At 35.3% G+C, this 20,379-nt stretch overlaps 2 protein-coding genes across 4 annotated transcripts in view; one reads left to right on the top strand and one right to left on the bottom strand.

The window, feature by feature from the left end:
* The window catches only part of LOC124364779 (GATOR complex protein WDR59), a 59,086-nt gene extending 52,257 nt beyond the window's left edge, over positions 1-6,829 (top strand). For all 3 annotated transcript variants that reach the window (XM_046820522.1, XM_046820520.1, XM_046820521.1), the window contains 2 exons: positions 864-1,017; positions 6,569-6,829. In XM_046820522.1, the coding sequence (XP_046676478.1) occupies positions 864-1,017; positions 6,569-6,708 (294 nt within the window). In that variant the 3' untranslated portion in view covers positions 6,709-6,829. The remainder of the gene's footprint in view (positions 1-863; positions 1,018-6,568) is intronic.
* Positions 6,830-12,217: 5,388 nt separating this feature from the next.
* The window catches only part of LOC124365531 (trifunctional enzyme subunit alpha, mitochondrial), a 31,262-nt gene continuing 23,100 nt past the window's right edge, over positions 12,218-20,379 (bottom strand). Inside the window, exons 9-12 of the mRNA XM_046821518.1 lie at positions 19,258-19,453; positions 17,083-17,285; positions 14,000-14,216; positions 12,218-12,365 (exon numbers count right to left, since the gene is read on the bottom strand). Of these exons, the coding sequence (XP_046677474.1) occupies positions 14,013-14,216; positions 17,083-17,285; positions 19,258-19,453 (603 nt within the window). The 3' untranslated portion in view covers positions 12,218-12,365; positions 14,000-14,012. The remainder of the gene's footprint in view (positions 12,366-13,999; positions 14,217-17,082; positions 17,286-19,257; positions 19,454-20,379) is intronic.

The following is a 20,379-nucleotide window of genomic DNA, read 5'->3' as shown; positions in this document are numbered from 1 at the left end:
GTCTCAACAAATACCACAAATGAATTTGTAAGACGTCTCAACAAATTGTACTAGATATTATTTTAATATTTGCCTTTTTGGGGTTATTTTTCATTTTTGATTTACTTCCTTGTATTTATAAAAAATAAAATCTGAAATGTGTTGCATAAAGCATTTCTTTATGATTTATGTTGTTTTTTTTATAAATTAAAGGAACATTATTGAAATAAATCAATTGACAATGGGGTGAAAATCATATTCATATTCAACAAAGATGTGAAACGGATTTGATATTATTTTGTGAATTACAAATATTGTGCTGAAATACATACTCTAAGCGGGAAAATATATTATTATTTATTTATATATTTTGGAAACTCATTTCAAAACTGAAATAAAATATTCTAGACAGGATGTTTAAGCAGAAATCCACAGAGTCTCTTGCTGGAATTAGACTTCTAGAATACAGACATTTTTAGGATGAAGGTAAAGCCTTGTATGTTAAGCTGAAGCTAGGTGTACTTCGCCTTGTTTTGAAATACATGATTAATCTATCAAACTGATGTTTAGGTCAATAAACAGCATCTGTTTTTTTATGTTGGATATGGCACATTATAATTTTTATTATCAGATGTTCAAATTTAATAAATAACCTGTCTTCCATTTTATTACATTATGTACTTTTATACTGTGAGCTTTACCAAATCATACCTGATTTCTTTCAAATGTACTAAATGACATTCAGTAGAACAATAAAAAGCATTATTTTTTGATTTCAAATTTATTTAATTGAATTATAAAGAAGTAGAGCCTCCAGAGAATAATAAATTCATAAATAACGTTAACGTTTAACACTCCTGGTTTAGTAAATGCTGTGAGTTTAGGTGCTGAAGTACATGTCGACAATGCCAGAGCCACACCGAGGTATTGAGCTGAAAGCTGACTGTCAGTACTGCCGCAAGCCAGGACAAGATGCTGTGTGTACTGTGTGCAAGAAGCCTTCCCTGCAGTGTGTCATCTGCCATGTGTCCGTCAGAGGTCAGTTTTATATCCATACGTGCAAGAATGTTTCTTGTAATTTGAATAGTTGCAGTGTACTTGATTCAAATTTCACTTGAAGTTTTGAAATTTCAAGTATGTATCACGAGCATTGCCCAAATCCCTCTTGTTTTTAACATCCGCCTCATTATAGATAATTTAAAATTTGATAAAGGAAGTGGAATTTCAAAAGTAAGAGTTTTTTTTTTAAGGTAAAACATATTGTTAGTTTTTAATCAATAATTTAATTTCTCATGTGCAAGATGAATAATTTTAAATAATATGATACAATAGATGTTGACAGTGATTTAAACTGCGATGAATTCAAAATACTATTCAATCAGATGGTGTCAAATCAAACAAATTTTGAACTTGTTTTTCTTAAAAAAGATCCTTCAGAACGTTAAATACTTAATTGAAAAATAACTTACACAGAGTAAAAAAATGTTCAGCTCTTTTTACTTTCCACATCATATACACAGAGAACCTACACCCACTGCTGAGACAAGGCACTTGCTTTATGTAGTGGGACAAAGAGAAATAAATCTGTGCGTATCTCTTATTAGACCACCTGTGGTATTTAAATGTGCTCAGCTGTTTCTTTGTAGACTGATGTATGGTCTCCAAAGAGGTATGAAAAAAAGAGCTATTTTTAAAGTAACCTCTGGTTTGTTATAAATAAAAAACGTAGAAGTGAATGAAAATATTTTGTTGTATACATCTTAAAACTACACCATTCCTCTGTTTTTCAACGTAATTTTCATCTAAATTTAAACAGTTATAATAGCTATGCACTAACTTAGAAATTTCCCTCTGCATAACAATCTACCATCTGTGCCTTGAGCCAGCTGGAGACTTCATTTTTTGAGTTTCTCGTTGTCCTCAAAACTAAGAAAAAATAAATAGGGGAAAAGTCTTGGGAACTAAATCCGGGGTTTACAGATGGTGGATGACTAAAATCATCCCATTTGAATTGTTCCAAGGTCTTTGGTTGTTTTTAGTATTGTGGGATTAACCCTTATAACGTCACAGACGCCGTATGGCGCATAGACAAACTATCTCCAAACGGCAAAGACGCGGTACGGCGCATCGACACAAAACTGCATCTATAGCAAATTTAAGTTCCTTTTAAATCCGATCAATGTCACTAACGGTATGCGTCAACCATGTGTGTGGGTTATTGACCTATGTCAAGCGTCAAAATATAGCTGTCGCGTTACATTGTTTGAAACAGTAGACGCAGTGTCTAGATACTCTCCCCGTCACACGGCACAGACGCCGTACAGCGCGCGCGCGCTTTTGTTTGCAGTTTGGCTTCCAGTAGTGCGTGTCTAACCATCGCTGAGTCGGTTTCCTTCGTCGTGTTTTCTGTTTATATGGTTTTTATTTATTTGTTAAAAGTATTGATATCTTAGTTTTAGTATTAATTTAGTGTTTTTAGTATCATTTTAGTGTTTAGTGTCACCTATTTAGTGTTCAGGTACTTTGGGATTATACCGACTACACCAGTATGAAGAACACAAAAATATAAATTTATAGCTAAACAAACATGATAGAACGAAAAAAACAACTCTTTAATTACAAAATTACAAACTTACAAGCATTTCCAGGAATTGTGATCGGTATTGTTGTCGCTGTTATCTTATCTTTCTCGAGAATCCCGATTACGACAGGCCACACGGCATCACATGACTTGCGCGGTACATAATTGCCTTTCCATTACAATTCAATTTATATTTCTGATCAGATCCTCTAGAATTTGATATTTTACTGATAGGTACTATCTCGAGGGATGTTTTTCTTTCGTTGACATCAGCGAGAAGGCATGGCACTTGCATTTTGGGTTGCGGAGTATGATCAAGAATAAAAACAAGTTTTGAGTGTTTTTTTCAATAAAGAGTTTAGTTTTAGTTTGATCATGTTTGTTTTTATTGAATTTTTTTGTTTGGAGAAATGTAGAGGTAAAACACGGAAGTACAACAAAGCGACGCACCAGCTGAACGGGCGGCAAGACTCTGCAATCACGTTATCTACTAGACCGCTCGATTTTGACCTCTGTCTGAGGATGGGGAGGGGTTTGCGATAAGACAATTCCTGTTTTATATTGACGAAATATTGTTCTACGCTAATCTAGTAATCAGTAGAAGCAAAATGTCAAATAACGATTCATGTCTGGGTGTGGTCGGTATAATTCCAAAGTACCGTGTTCATTATTAGTGATAAATAACATGTCTCGTAACATTGACGATCCTGAGTACAGTGACTTTATAATTTTAAAATGTTTACTTTTTTATACTTACCATAATTATAGAAAGTAAAAATAAAAATGAACTTTACACATTTAATTTTTTTTTTTTTTTTTTACATTGTGCCGTTTGCTGGAAGTCGTGAAAAGATATACTGATGTTATAAGGGTTAAGGCAGTGGCAAGAAAAATTACACCAGGTGACAGAAGACCGTGCTTTTTTTAATTGCCCTTTGTAGGTTTTTAAAGTTTTAAACATATAAGTCTGAATTAATGGATGCCGTACAATCCATAAATTCAATTAGCAAAATCCCCACACTTCACACCTTTTATTGTTTTGTTTGTCTCCGGATTCATGTACTTAACCCTTCTCTTATCACCCATTACAATTCTATTGAGGAATGGTTGCTCTTTGCGCTCATAACACATAAAAAAATCAAGAACAGAGAATATTGGTTGAGTTTTTGGATTTTCCAACAGAATTTTTGAGACCTATCGTGCACAGATCTTATGGTAGCCTAATTTTTCTGGTGCAATTTCGTACCAAAAAGTCCTGGAAGTAGTGGAGATTTATCACCAAACTCTTAGATAGTAAACAATTAATTGTAATAAATCCTTTCATCAATTTTCTTGACAAGTTCCTTGATGACCACAGAGGGTCTTCCAGTTCATGGGTGTTTATTCTTTCATTTTTTATAAGTGTAACTAATCACCAAACAACTTCTTTACTTATTACTTTTGGCCATATACAGTGCAAAGTTCTCTGTGAATTGCTGTTGCTGAATACTTCTCAGCTGTCAGAAATCGTATGATAGCATGCAACTCACACTTGGTTGGACTTTCGAAAAGCTCACTAGCGTTCAGATAACCTTTATTGTACCATGGCTCCACTACAGTGAGCAAATGGAGGTTACCTTCCGATCAGTCCTTGTACTTCACTCTCCACAGGATATGTTGATAACGACCACTGACAATATTAAATATGCTAGGTTCAGGCCCAATTTTACTGCTTGACAATTGGCTGATCTCTTGATAAATCTAGTTACAAATTATTAAAATCCCTTCAGGTAACAGGTTTTAGGACATTTACCGTTGTTAAAGTTACTAAAATAGGACACAATTTTTTTGTAACATAATGATGGTTAGTGTCCGAGAATCTATTATCCAATTAACCCTTCCCACGCCATAGACGGATGTATCAGAATGGCAGACTTTGACAAAAACTCCAAATACAGTTATATCAGATATTATAGATTATGTCTCTTTTGACAGTTTTTAGTTCACAAAAGGCCTTTGAAATGCCTGGTGCATGCTTATCGCAGTTGCCAAGGAAGTATTTATAAACGACTTTCACTCAGCGGCAGGGGGACGGGAGCACCCTTTGTCTATCTCCGACCGCCTACTCGTCAGTTCTGCGTCTCATACAAAACCGAACATATATACCATAACCGAACATAACCGTGGCATGTATTACTGCTTTCTTGGTTGTGATGAGTGCATACGATATGTATCTCATTATTATTATTGTTCATCGTGTGGTAGTGTTTTGATTAGTTTGAAATATTTATCGTGTTTGATAGTGAAGTGTAATTAACCTCTTCAGCTTAATTAAATTTTACAATGAAATTGAAATTTATTTGAAATAAACAGTTTTGTAAATAGATATTTTTTATTTTGATTAATAAATATGTTAATTTTACGAGGGCGGTTCAGAAAGTAAGTTTCTTTGGTTAATACAAAAATACAGAATATACTTACAGATTTTTTATTACACACATTTTAAAGAGCAACTCACACTATTTTTCAACATAATTACCAAAATTATTTAAACGAACCATTATTTATGGTTAGGTTAGGGGGGAGTATCATATCTGGTTACGAGCTTCTCAATACCCGCCACGTAGAAGTCTGTCGCCTGTGCACGTAACAAGCCGCTAACGGAGTTTTTCAGTTCTTCGTCGTCTGTAAAGCGCTGAGATCCCAGCCATTTCTTCATATTGGGAAAAGGGTGAAAATCACTGGGCGCCAAATCTGGACTGTAGGGGGGATGTTCAAAGATGTCACAGCCAAAACTGTTCAAAAGGTCCTGAGTTCGGGCAGCTGTATGCGGCCGGCCGCGCATTGTCATGCAGGAGAACAATGCCCGAAGTCAACATTCCCCGCCTACGATTCTGTATAGCCCTTCTCAGTTTTTTGAGAGTGTCAGAATAGACTGCAGCGTTTATGGTTGTCCCTCTTTCCATGAATTCCACTAGAATAATCCCTTTTTTGTCCCAAAACACTGTTGCCATAAGTTTTCTTGTCGAAAATGTTTGGCGACATTTCACGGGTTTTCTTGGCGATGACGTGTAACCCCATTCCATCGATTGTCTCTTTTGTTTGGTATTCACATACATAGGAGACCCATGTCTCGTCACCTGTCACAATCTGACTAAGGAATTCTTCACCTTCTTCATGGTAGCACGAAAGAAAGGTTAAAGCGGATCCCATTCTCTTCTTTTTGTGCTCATCAGTCAAAAGTTTAGGGACCCAACGAGCACAAAATTTATGAAAACCAAGTCTCTGTGTCACTATCTCATACACTAGAGTTCTTGAGATGTTAGGAAAAAAACCTCAGAAAGTTCTGTAATCGTGAATCTGCGATTTTCCCTAATCTTGTGGTCAATGCTCGCAACAAGGTCGTCAGTAATGACAGATGGTCGGCCAGATCGCTTTTCATCGTGGACATTTGTGCGTCCATCATAAAACAATTGGCACCATTTTCTCACATAATGTTTCGGAGTGTAACTCATAATGTTTTCTCCATATACCGAACACAACTCACGAATTTCCACTGGTGGCATTTGTTTTGCCCACATGAATCGGATAACCGAACGTACTTCACAGTAGGTGGGAGACTCGATAATGGCGGCCATTTTGAAAGCAAGGTTGCAGCACAACAAATAACGTCACGACCTTCACAGCGGCACTGCCAGACGCGCACTGAACGGAGCCAGAGAGCGCTACTCGGATCATGCCGCTACCCCCACCCGTTCGCCAACTAGCCGACAAAGAAACTTACTTTCTGAACTGCCCTCGTAGCTAAATTTACCTTTTATAATTTAGTTATAATAAAAATTAGCTTTGAAAGAAACAGATTTGTTTAATTTTTCTTGGCGTAGGAAAGTTAATGGATTTATTAGTGGCGTGTGAAGGGTTGTCACCCATCGTCAATAGTAAACTTTAAACTGAAAGTTCTTTAAGGGGTTTGTAACCTAATAAAATGTTATATTTAGTCGTGGACATAAGACTTTTTATTGATTTCAGGCGTGATGAGCTGTTGTTTGGTCTGCGGTCATGGTGGCCACACTCAACACATGCGCGACTGGTTCCGTTCTGAGGAGACCTGTCCGTCAGGCTGTGGGTGTCACTGCCTCATAGAATCAGCAAGTGTTCTAGAACCTTAAGGTTTAACTAGACATCCCTTCCTATTTTGACTTGTAAACTTGTATATAACACAGACTTAGGTGCTACCTGTGATTTATTTGCATCATACTTTATATTTGTAATAAAACTACTAAGAGATCATTCAAACTGAGTTTTTTTACCATACCAATCTAAATAGATGACTAATGTTTTGTCTGTTAAGTATTTTAAAATATGAAGAACCATCGTGGAACCAATGTCACAGAATTTCTCTTGGTTACATTGGGTGAAATGTTTTGACGTAGTTTTAGTTGCCGGATGTGAAAAAAAATCTAACAAAATGTATTTACCTCTCCTCAGAGGTTATTTTAGATTATTTGTGGTAATTAAAAGTGACAGTAAAATACTTTAGTTTAAAATTTTTTTCCAACAAATGAATTTGTATGAGCTAATTACATTCACCTAAAAAAAAAAACATTTTAGTCAAAATAAAGCTGTATTATTTGTAATAAAGAGATAAGCTGAGTCTAAAAATTGTATCACTATTTTTAAAATTTGTAGTCCTTAACAATGGCTATAACTGGAAACTACATTTTTGTATAGTGTACTACCATTATCATTGGTCCATACAACTAAACGGTTATTTAATGGCTGTAAGTTTTGAGAAAAACTGCTATGAAAGTAGTTAAGAAAACTTGTACTAAAGAGTGAAATATATTATTTTGTAGTTAAAATGCTTTAAGAGTGAATTGTATTTATTCACCGAGAGAAAATCTAAGTTTTAATTATTATTTCATCATTGTCATAAATTAAAAAGTCTTATAACTTTATTATTTGAAAATCAGGAACATTTTTTTTAAATACTTCTTTCTAAGTAATCACCAAGTGAAGGCTCAGAACCGCTAAGCATAGACCAGTGAGCTGAGAGGATAACTACCTGAGATTTCATTCGAGCTGAGCTAGAGATTAGTAAGGGTCATACCTAATGGTCTTATGAATGCTAAGAGTTTAAGTCATCATCATCATCATCATCGTCAGACGTTTCCGTTCTCACGGGTCGTCGTACACAGCCTCCTCCACTTTAGTCTATCGTTCCAGGTCTCCTCTTCATCCACCTGTATCTTCTGTAGTCCCCTTCTCTCTATGTCTTTTTCCACACTTGGTCCTCCCATCTTCCTCTCGGTCTTCCTCTTGGTCTTCTTCCTCCTTCTCCAGTGCTATTCTAGGCATTCTATTATCTCCCATCCTCTTCACATGCCCCATCCACTGTATTCTTCTTCCTTCCATTGTCTCTTGCAGTGAAAACTACCTTCAATCTTTCTCTAGTTATTTTCGTTCTTATTTCTATCTCTTCTTGTAGTCCTTCTCTATCCCTCTTAAAAATCTCATTTCTGCAGCTTGCAATCTGCTTAAATCATTTTTAGTCCACGTCCACGTCTCTGCTCCATATAATAAAATTGGTTGGAAATAAGATTTATACATCAATACTTTTGATTCTTTCCCAATGTTCCAACTCCACACAATCTTCTTTACCATATTGAAAAACTTTCCACTCTTCCATATTCTGTTTCCTATCTCTTCTCTTATTGTGCCCCTATCTGTTATGATACTTCCTAAATAACAGAATTCCTTCACCTTTTCAAGTCTTTTTCCTTCAACTAACACGTCTTTGTTATTTCCATCCCTTCTCTCTACTTTCATTACTTTACATTTTTGTATGTTCATCTCTAAACCATATTTCTTCGCCACTTTTGCCCATTTGTTTAACTCTCGTTCTAAACTCTTCTTCCCTATTTTCCCATATCATTATGTCATCCGCATATGCTATTGTCTTAAGTTCTTCTGCTCCTCTGTTTCCTTGTACTTTCTAGAATAATTTTCATCCATTATAATATTGAAAGGAAAGGTGACAATATGCTTCCCTGCCTTACTCCTCTCTCTGTTTTAAAAGTATCTGTATATTTTTCTTCAATTCTTACCCTGTTTTTACATATGCCGTACAGGTTCTTTATTCTTTCTACTATTCCCTCACGCAATCCTCTCTTTCTCATACTCTCCCATATCCTTTCTCTCAGTACCTTATCATATGCCCTTCTGTAGGTCTATAAACGCTACCATTGTATCTTTTCCGTATTCCCACCTCTTTTCTAAACACTTGTCTCATCACAAAAATAGCATCCACCGTTGACCTACCTCTCCTAAAAACCACATTGCTCCTCTCTTCCTGTTTCTTCCAGTACTGGTCTAATTTTCTGCAACAGTATTTTTTCATAAATTTGTTGTGTATGGCACAACAAAGTTATTCCCTGTAATTCTCGCATTTTTGCTTATTGCCTTTCTTAAAAATCGGCACTATTATTCCCATTTTCCAGTCTTCTGGTATCTTCTTTCCTTCCAAATCACTCTCATCACTCTGTACAACCATTGAATTCCAATGGGCCCGCCGCCTTTATCATCTCAGCCGTCAGCTCGTCTATTCCCGCAGATTTCCTTCCCCTCTTTCATCTCTTTAACCGCTTTTTCCAATTCGCACATACTAAAATCCTCTTCATCTTCTGTCTCCTCTGTCATATCTCTTCTTTCCTCTTCATTTTCTGTTCCTTCCAGTAGTTCCTTAAAATACTCTTTCCACGTCTTCAAAACCTCTTTCTCCTCCCATTTGATTTCCCCTGAAACATCCACCACCTTAGTCAACATTTCTTTAGGTTTCGTCTTGTTCCTTATCACCCCATAAAAAAATCTTCTTATTTCCTTTGAAGTTTGATTTCAGTTTTTCTTCAAAAATCCTTCCATGTCCTCTCCTTTGCCTCCTTCATCATCTCTTGCTGATGCCTTTGCAAGTCTCTTCCATTTATCCCTCTTTTCATTTGACCTATCCTTAAACCATTCTCGCCAAGCTCTATTTTTGTTTTTAACTGCTTCAGCAATTCTTTCATTCCACCAAGGGGTCTCTTTATCCCTTCCTTTTACCTGAAGTTCGTCCACATGTTTCTTCTGCAGCTTTGACTATAGCATTCTTGAAATTTGTCCATTCCTCCTCTCCTGTTTTGACCTCCCCCTTGGGTATCGTTTCCTCTAATGTTATTTACAAACTCCTCTCTAACTTTCGTATCTTTTAACTTCCATGTCTTGATTCTTGTTAGTCTTTTGCATGTATCCTTTCCAAACCTCATTCTTTGAAAATCAGCTACCACCAGCCTGTGATCTCCTCCCATACTTTCACTGGGTATAACTTTTACATCTGCCATGTAATGGCTGCAGGCATTTCCTCACTAATATATAATCTATTAAACTTGGCTGTTCACCATTCCAATTGTATCTTGTGTATTTTGTGGCTATCCCTTTTCTTGTTTCCAGGTGTTCCCTATCACTATATCATTCCTTAAACAAAAATCCAGTAAATTTTCTCCTTCTAAATTCCTTGTTCCTACTCCATAACATCCCATTACCTCTTCATATCCTTGTCTAAAACTTACCCACTTGTGCGTTAAAATCCCCAATTATTATTGTTCTCTCTTCTTTTACTTGTCTTTCCAGATCCTCTTCAAACTCTCTCTTCTCATCGTCCGTGCATCCTGTTTGTGGTGCGTATACCTGTATTATGTCCATTATCTCCCCTCCATTCTGACCGTAACCTTAATAATTCTTTCACTTACCACATCCACTTTCATCACTCTGCTTGTCATCTTTTTGTCCATGACTATAGCTACTCCATTTCTTCTTCCAATTTCTCCTCCAGACCACCAAATCCTGTATCCCCTGTCCCACTTCTCTACTTCCACTACCTTTCCACTTTGTTTCACTGATTCCCATTATGTTTATTCTTCTTCTCTTCATCATTCTCTACTACCTCTTCTAACTTGTTCCTAAGCGTCACAACATTTATTGTACCAAATCTTAACCTTAAACAATTGCCGGGTCGTTGCCGTAAATTTCCATCCTTTCCGAGGCTGTTCTTATTTTTGAAAGCAAGTTTTATATCCACTACCCCGGCTTTGCTAGACCTGACGTAGCTTCACCAGAGCCCCGTTAGCCGTCTCTTTGAGCCGTTTGCCCGTCCCTCACGACGAGGACGAGGGGTTGGACTTAGAGGGACTGAGTTAAGTGATGGTCTAAATAAATATTTGGTAATCAAGTCCAAAATTGTATCTTGTCCGGAAAGGAGTATATGAAGGGGTAACCAAAAGAAACTGGAATTATTTTTTAAAAGCTATTATTTTCAAATTTTTTACAAAAAAACATCTTTTTCAAAATACTTTCCATTACAACTAATACATTTGTTCCACCAGTGTTTCTACTGTTGAAAAGATTTTTTTACTCATGTTTAGAAATGGCTGGCAGCTCCTCCCTTCTTTTTTTCTTGACCTCTTCGATGTTGTCAAATCGGTGTATTTTCATGCCCCTTTTTCATGGGTGAAAATAAGAAAAAGTTGCACGGTGACAGGTCAGGCGAGTAAAATGCGTGGGGCACCGGAACAATGCTATTTTTAGTCAAACACAGTTTTTTTACCGATGTTCCTTTTGATTGTCAGTCAGAACCTGAGGAACAAACTTGGCAGCAACCCTTTTCATTCCCAAATTTTTTGTTAAAATTCGCTGAACCGAGCTCCAAGATAACCCACTAATCTCTGACAGTTGATTAATTGTCTGTCGATGGTCTGAGCATAAACTGTTGAATTTTTTCAATATTTTTGTCAATTTGGGCAGTTGATGAATGTCCAAAACTAGTTTTGTCATCAATCGATGTTGCTATTTTTAAATCGACCAAACCACTCGTACACTTGAGTTTTCCCATAGCGTCATCTTGGTAAGCTGTTTTCACCATCAAAACAGTTTCAGCAGTATTTTTACTGAATAGAAAACAAAATTTCACAGCTTCCTGTTCACTTAAACTTGCCATTATAAAAAAATAAACAAGAACAGAACACTAGCAAAAGCATTCAATGCAGATGAATGGAAAAAGCCAGATTGACAATACAAGTGGCACTGAACTGACTGAGTTATGCTATACAAGCCTAGCGGCAGAAATACGTACTACACAAACTCTACCCACGGCACTGCTATTGCGGTTTCTTTTGGAGTACCCCCTTGTATAAACGGATTTATACTAAATTTGATGTGTATAATATTTTCTGTCATCCCAAAATTGGAATTTATATTTATGAGCACATCACACTGGGGCTATAACAAAATAATAAAATTTGTTTTAAACATTTTATTAATAAAAATCAAAAATATATTTTTCTATATATAATTGTCATCTTAACAGGCCGCATTGTACAAATGATATAATATGCTTCTGTACACATTTAGACCACTAAAATAGGACTACATTAATTGCTACAAAAATAAGTTTAAAACTATTTTTGAAGATAAATCGCATCTAATAGGATAAGATTTTATTGCAATGAATGAATCAAGGAAAAATTTGCAGAACACATAACAGAACAATATTATCAATACCTGAGCTGTAACAAATGGAACTGGCACTCAATATCAGTCAGTATTGTTACAACTATAATTAAAAGGAAAATATTGAGAAAATGTGAGAAAAAATAACAATATAAATGTATTTAAAAGTTTTTAACAACAATAATTATTACAAGATAGTATTAAAAAATACAGGCTTCTGAGGCACACTTTAAACGCTGCGACAGACAGAATAGCACACCGTGTACATTAACATGCATGAGGTTATCTGAAACATAAACATTACATTAAGATTTTAACAAATTTTAGTGCAAAATAGTACATCTAGTACATGAAGTTTTATTGCATTGAGGTCATTTATGATAGAAAGTATAACATATTCCTTGAGAGCCATATAAAATCATTATAACTTATTTGGCAAGTTCATACCCGTAATATAAAATTATTTTAAGTTTTTTATATTACAATGAACTTTTTTCATCAACTCCAAATATGGATATTAAAAACAAGATTTAATATGTTTTTAATGAAATTTCTAGTTTATAACTTTAAAATTCAACTGTTTTGTAAAGTATCCTGTTTTTGTACCTGGACTTTCATTACACTCTTGAGTTTTAATTGAACAAGAAAAACTCAAAAGGTAAACAATTTAGTGATGGTCAAATCAAAAATTTTCATAATATTATAAAAAGTAATTCAAGAATACTACCCTATTGTAGAGATTTTGAGGCAGTAAAATAGCTTTATTTTAAGAACCAAGACATATTCTCTACCTTATTTTGATTTTATAGATTATAATATTGGCTTCTCGAATGTATGTCTTTAATTTTTTCAATGGATATGGGCATACATTTTTATTACTTACTAGCTGTTTCCCGCGGCTTCGCACACTTTTCGTAAGCACTACCCGTGTATGTGCACTTCTGGCTCAAGTAAATTATATTTCCAATGCCGTTGTAGAGTTTGCTTTGTTGCCACGATCAAGAAAATCTGTATATGTTTATAGCCATTGTACACGTACATGTGTTTTATTATAAAGTGGTCTATCACTCAAGCTTTAAGTTCAACCAGAAATTTATCTTGAAGACAAATATACATCATAACTTAGCACCTTCAAATAGTGTTTGGCTATTAAATATTCGTAACTGTCTCGTAATTGCAGTTTATAATGTGCAGGCGCTTTGAAAACTATTATCTTTGGCAACGCCACCTGGAGGCGAGTTACATCAATAGACATAGCATAGAAACCTTCTTTGTGGAAAAATACATATACATACAAATTTTCGTAATGTACGGTCAAATAGTTTACGATTCCATAAAGGACAAACACACATTCATTTTTATATATATAGATTACATGATAAAAATATTAACATACAAACGGAATAGGAAATATTTATAAAACTACAAACATTGTGAAGTGAACAAAAATGAGCAATTGTCTGTTTACTGCCGGATGAATACTGTGGATGTTAGCTGCTGTGTGGACTTAGGCACAGAAGACATGACAACTTAAACTATATAAACTGTAAGCTAAATATTGTTTCCAAAAGCACAAAAATAATTTGTTGTTAGGTTTTAGCGATAGGTAAATTGTGTTCTGCCAAGCAGCGGTCGTCCATGAATAGATACAGCAGACTCGCATGAATATATATCGTAAATACTAACTGCAAGCAAAATCTTATTTACAAAACTAATATAATTTGTTAATTGGGTTATCTATTTAAGAGCTTTCAAAGACAAAGTACAACAATAACACATTTTTTAGCGTACTGCTGATCAGCCGATAATTAATGACACGGTGGATGTCGCATATTTGATTGTTCGGATTCTCAAATGAAGATCGGTGGATTCAAAATTAGATTTCGACACATCACTAACACAACTGTTCATTGTACTAACCTTATTATCAGTCTTAATTTGGGTAGAACTTCTTGGACGAATCCTTGGAGTGGTCGACTAGCAGTTGGCAGGGAGTGAAGGCCACGCCGTACTCTCCTTTGTACTTCATCATCTTGTCTACAAGTTTGTTAGCACCGTAGGCGTCCACCCACCGGAACGGTCCGCCGGTGAATGGTGGGAAGCCCAAGCCAAACACAGCACCAATGTCTCCTTCAACCTGGAGATACAACGACCATCCGATGATGTTTATGTCTTTGAAATACATTCTATTATAAAAGAATCAGTCTACAGGGTGTAACAAAAAGGTTGGACTGGCTATGTATTTTCAAATTCTGTGTGATTCTAAGCTAAAAATGAAGAATAACTTTTTTCCAATTTCCACTTCGTTTAGTTGCTAGCCGCCATTTTGTATTTTTTATTAACAAAATATTATCTCTAAAACTAGTTGTATCTCGTACATTTTTTATAACTGATGTAATACAGATAATACTGTCAGATGAGAAAATGTTTGCTGCTCACAGCGTTATGCAAGGGTACCTTTATTATATTTTTGTTTTGTTTTTTAACTTAAAAAATTTTCAACAGAAACCATTTTGTTACTATTAAAGAAAATAACACTATTATTTTCCTCTTATATACGAGTATTCGAACCTTTGTGCTACAAATTTGGTTTCTTTAGCTTTACTAGTTTTAGAGATAATTTGTTAATAAACAATTTTTAAAATGGCGACTAGCGGCTAAACAAAGTAAAAATTGGAAAAAAAGTGATTCATTTTTAGCTTAGAATCACGTGCAGAATTTAAAAATACATAGCTAGCCCAACCTTTTTGTTAAACTCTGTATTATTACTGTAAAATTGGCAGACTTTTTCTAAAACTAGAGTAAATCAAAATAAGAAAAAACAGAGGTCTAATTACAAACAATATTTATGGCAAGAGCTAACTTTAATAAAAACAGTGACTAGGAAACTATTGTAACATAAACATAATCACTGCCATTACATACAGATATTTTATCGTCTGCCACTCAAAAGAGAGAGAGAAAAAAAAAAAAAAAAAAATATATATATATATATATATATATATATATATATACTGTTTCCAATTTTGCACTGAATGTGAGTTTGACAATACATTTACCATTACATGTAAATCTACATTACATACGATACGTACCATTACATATAATTTACATATCTCAGTAAAATATATTTTTTATTGGTAAAAAGTGAGTATTTTGATGTATTATATAGAAAATAAAAATCTCTTTGGGGAAAGTGTATGATCTTTTTAAATTCGTTATATTTTTTTCATTACACATATACGAGGTGTGATCAAAAAGTTCCAGGACTGAATTTTTATACATTTATTCATACAACATACAGGTTATTCGAATTTGTCTCCTTCAAAGTACTCCCCTTGGGAAGCTACACACTTTTCCCACCGGTGTTTCCACTGATCAAAGGCCCCAGAAAACTCTTCTTTTGTAAAGGTGTTTAGCAACTCCATCGTTTTTTCTTTAATTACGTCAACTGTTTGAAATCTTTGTCCTTTCAGGGGTCTCTTGAGCTTCGGGAAGAGAAAAAAGTCTGCTGGAGCCAGGTCAGGTGAGTAGGGGGGCTGAGGAATGACAGTCATTGCGTTTTTTACACAAAAGTCATGGATAACTAATGCAGAGTAAACAGGAGCATTGTCATGGTGAAGGACCCAATCACCACTTTGCCACAGCTCAGGTCTCTTTCTTCTCACAGCATTACGCAATTTTCTGAGGGTTTCAAGATAAACAAAACGATTAATTGTTTGACCATGTGGAAGGAATTCATAGTAGACGAAACCTTTACAGTCAAAGAAAACCGTAAGCATGACCTTCACATTTGATTTGACTTGACGTGCTTTCTTGGGTCTTGGAGAGCCTTTTGATGTCCATTGTGATGATTGGGCTTTTGTTTCCACATCGTAACCAAAAACCCATGTCTCGTCTCCCGTAATGACATGATCCAAGAAGCTTTCATCGTCATTTGCCTTTTGAAGAAGTTCCTCAGAAACACGAATTCTGTGTTGTTTTTTTGGTCTTCAGTCAACAGTTTTGGCACAAACTTTGCTGCAACACGACACATTTGAAGTTTTTCAGTTAAAATTTCCTGACATGACCCAAATGAAATGTTACACTCTTCTGCCATTTCACGGATTGTTAGTCGACGGTCTGATCGTACGAGAGCGTTCACTTTAGCAACATTGTCATCATTGATTGACATTGAAGGGCGTCCGGAACGAGCATCGTCGTCTGTGGATGTTCGGCCATCTTTAAACCTCTTGAACCACTGATGGCAGCATGATCGGCTTATACATTCTTCACCAAAAGCCTCTTGTAACATCAAAAATGTTTCAGAAAACGTCTTGTTCAGTTTCACAAAAAACTTCACACAAACACATTGCTCTTCTCTCACATTCATTTTCATTAAACAAAAAAATAGCCAAACTCTATAAAACTAATCTCAAACAAACTGTGCTAATGTTACTTTCAGTGATGTTATGATTGATCTGCAAACACAGCTGTGTTACTGTTGAGTCAGGGAATACAATGCTGCCAACCGCATCGCTGAGAGACATTGCATTCGCATAGTATATAAAAAGTCCTGGGACTTTTTGATGACACCTCGTATAATTAAGGTTATCTAGAGACCAATAATCCTTGCAAAGGATGTGCCTAATATTAAAAACGCAGCAGACAATGTGGTCTACTCAACATATGAAACAAACCATAGTGTAGACCACTAGAGGCCAAAGACAGGCTGAACTACAGTAGAACATTGCTTCTACTGGTCCACCCCGGCTATGAAATGACACAAAGGCATCCATATGATCCAGGCCATTGTAGCGAACAAGTTTAAAATATCTATAAAAGGTGCGTTATTTCCTCATTCCTTTGCAATCTTTCCAATATTTTGAGGAATTTGATTCTTTACTACAGCTAAAATTTATTAGATAAAAATATGTTTGACAACAAGTTTGGTAGTCATCTTGGACTTAAAAACAATTTGTTTTACATTTGTTTGAGAAACAAGACATTGAAGTTTGACTCACTGGTCCATTCAGAATGCCTTCCTGTAAGCACAGGACAGCTTCATTGACGAATCTCGACACCATCCTGAGTTGCATGTCTTCTTCATCCTGTGCACTTGGAGGAGTCAACTTGTACTTCTTCAAGATATTGAGAGCACCTTCGTTGACCGGTCTGTCCTTGGTGCCCTTCTTGTAGACAAAGTATCCTTTGCCAGATTTGCGACCTGGAGAAAACCAACACATATGCAACAGAAACTTAATGCTGGCCCTAGTGTAACAGCACAAATGTTTTAAAGCTATCTTGCAAAATAATATTCGTACAATCGAACTTTGAAATGAACACATCTAGAATAAGCTAGTGTTACAATTTAAGCCTTTTAAAATCAGGTTACAATGAGTACCATCATAAGAATGAATAAAAAAAAATAATGGATGCCACACATTTTAATGTGATTCTGGGTACCAAAATTAGGTAGAAACAAAACTGATAGGTTGCTGACTCCCAGACCTCCTCCCACTCCGCCAAACACATTTGTTTCACACATATTTCCTTTAATTGCAATGCCAACAATTTTCAACATTTTTATATTCTTACACAGTTGTCAATTACTTTTTGACGTTTACAGATCATTGTCCTATGTTGTACTACAATGATGGCTTCGTTAGTTTCAGATCAAAGGCTGAATGTCGAACTTTTACTTTCTTATATATAAACTCAAACACCAGGAAGTATGTTAATAAAAAATATTTGGAAGGGACCAATAACTGTACAGCTTTGAAATCAGAATACAACCTTTAAGATAGTGAATAAAATTGCAATTGTATAATAACAGATCCATTCAAGCAAATTCATTTTGAAGAACTTTCATAAATAAAACAGGAACAGAAAAATACAAAACTAATCAGAAATAATTCTGAAATTATTATAAAATAATATATTGGTTTGATTCCAAACAAACTACTTTTCCATAGTGCTGCAGTACTCAATGTGCATAACTCAAAAATAAATGTTTTCCTCTTTTGGAAATGCATTCGAGAGCAGTTGTATGCATGTATCTTTATTCATGAGAATTGGGTTTAAATTACCTTGTGAAGTCTAAATATAAAGTTTTAATATACTTCATAATAGAATATGAATGATATCTAAGAAGCAGCCATAAGTGCATCCTTCAAGTAAGCAAAATCCATCTAGCAATCATGTGCCACTTCAAAACCATTCAAATCAAATTAGGAGAAGTATTCAGAAAGTAGATTATGTTTCACTCTGTAGCCACTAGGGGCGGGACTATTATGGCCATTTTGATGACATGGTGTTTCTCTGTTCAGTGACTATCCAGCCATACTACAGAGATGTTACTATCACTCCTTGGTGTCTTATAATAGCAGTTTAAAACATGGGACACAATTAAAAATCCATGTGTTGTGAAGTAATCAGTAATACGGTTTTTGTTGGCTAAACACAATAAACCATTTAAGATTTATCGCCAACTCTGTGAAGATTATGCAAACTATATGATTACTGAAGGTGGAGTGCATCAGTGTTGCATTAGGTTTAAAAATGGCCGTACTAATGTGCATAGTGACGAACGAAGTGGACGGCCAAGCTTTGTGCTTGATAAAGTTGTCTCTAAAGTCGATTAGAAGATTAAAGAACATTTTTGGACACTTACAAAAAAAGATGGTGATTTGCTGCTCAATCGAATCATTATAGGAAACTAGACTTGGGTAAAACAGTGATTTGTGGCTTTGATGACAACTTGGAACTGCAGGAGGGTGTGACTGACTACCTGGTCAAATTCAGGTGGCAGAATTTTATAATGCTGGAATTTAAAAATTAGTTCACCGCTATAATAAGTGCCTAAATTTGTATGGTGACTACATTTAAAAATGGTATTTCAGTGTCACTTTCAAATTTATATAATACAATTTTTTTCTAATACTTTTTTTACGTAGGGGGAATGCATTTGCGCACGGAGTGGGGAATGTATAAACAATGTATTTTCTAATACTTTGTTTATATCAAAACATAATCTACTTTCTGGATAGCCCTCCTATTTATTGCACATGACATTAGTACAGATTGTTACAAAAGTAAGCACAAACTGGTGCATTGTCGTAGCATTTTTGTGAGAACAGTATGGAGTCAATATACAAATAATACTATATACAATGCAACATGTGTAGAATGTTGCATACCCAAGAATCCAGCCGCCACCATATCATGGAGAACACCAATGTTGCCACCCACAAATCTGTCACCAAAGACAGCGCCCAAGTCTCGCGCGATGTGGGCCCCAACATCAATGCCAACTTCGTCTGAGAGTGTGGCTGCACCAACAGGGAACCCAAACTTTTTCGTCATCTTGTCTAAATCTTTGGGATCCACTCCTTCCTGGAATAATTAAAAATGTATTAGATTATGCAAGAAGCTTCACAATTGATACAGTTTATGGAGTTCGTAAAAAAAGTTCATAAATCTTAATGAGTTTTAAAGAGACAAGAAGTTTGTCAAAATAAATTTGATTTGAAAGCAGGACAATTAAAGTGTGAGATCAATGATAACAAAACCAAAAGAAGATTAAATAAAAGAAAACATTTGCTGATTTGTTCATATTCTAATTCCAAATCACTGATAAATGTATGTGCTAACAAAGGATATTTAACTTATATTTGAATTAAAATTTGCTACAGTTTCAAATTATTCTAAAGAACATTTAACCCTTCCCGCGCTACGGCAATTTGGGACACACCATACCCAAACGCTACATATACCTCAAAATTTTTTTATCAATAAAGTCAACGCTAATGTTGTATTTGAGTTTGTTACCATATAAAAAGTCTTTTGGGAACGAAAAAAGTATAATTTTTTTAATACGTTTATTTAAATTATAAAACAATATAAATACACCAAATTTACCGAAATGTTGAACGAAATTTTACTATCGTGCATAATATTATATTATAGTATATTATATGTATAGGATGTATATTATACAATTAAAATAAAACATTAATGGGTATAAAAAGATCTAAAATTAGCCATCACGGTGTTCAAGATAACGTCAACGTGTGGTACGTCTTGAAACACGTATCCGGGTGCAGGTTCAGCCGGGCGGTGCATGTCTCGCACACGTAAATGGTCTCCTTGCGTAAACCGTTGCGTGTACACATAACACATCTTCCCAATATGTCAAAAACCAATTTGACAACGTAAACACAACAGTTCCACTCGCAGTCCGCGAACGAACTAAACCGGCGAGTTAGTTCGTCAGTAGCGCTAGTGTCTGGCAAAACAGGCAGTGGCATGGGTAGTGCGCC

The sequence above is a fragment of the Homalodisca vitripennis genome, chromosome 6 (assembly GCF_021130785.1).
Source record: "Homalodisca vitripennis isolate AUS2020 chromosome 6, UT_GWSS_2.1, whole genome shotgun sequence".
Taxonomy (NCBI): Eukaryota; Metazoa; Arthropoda; class Insecta; order Hemiptera; family Cicadellidae; genus Homalodisca; species Homalodisca vitripennis.
The sequence above is the reverse complement of the archived record's forward strand: the minus strand, read 5'-3'. Positions and strand labels throughout refer to the sequence as shown.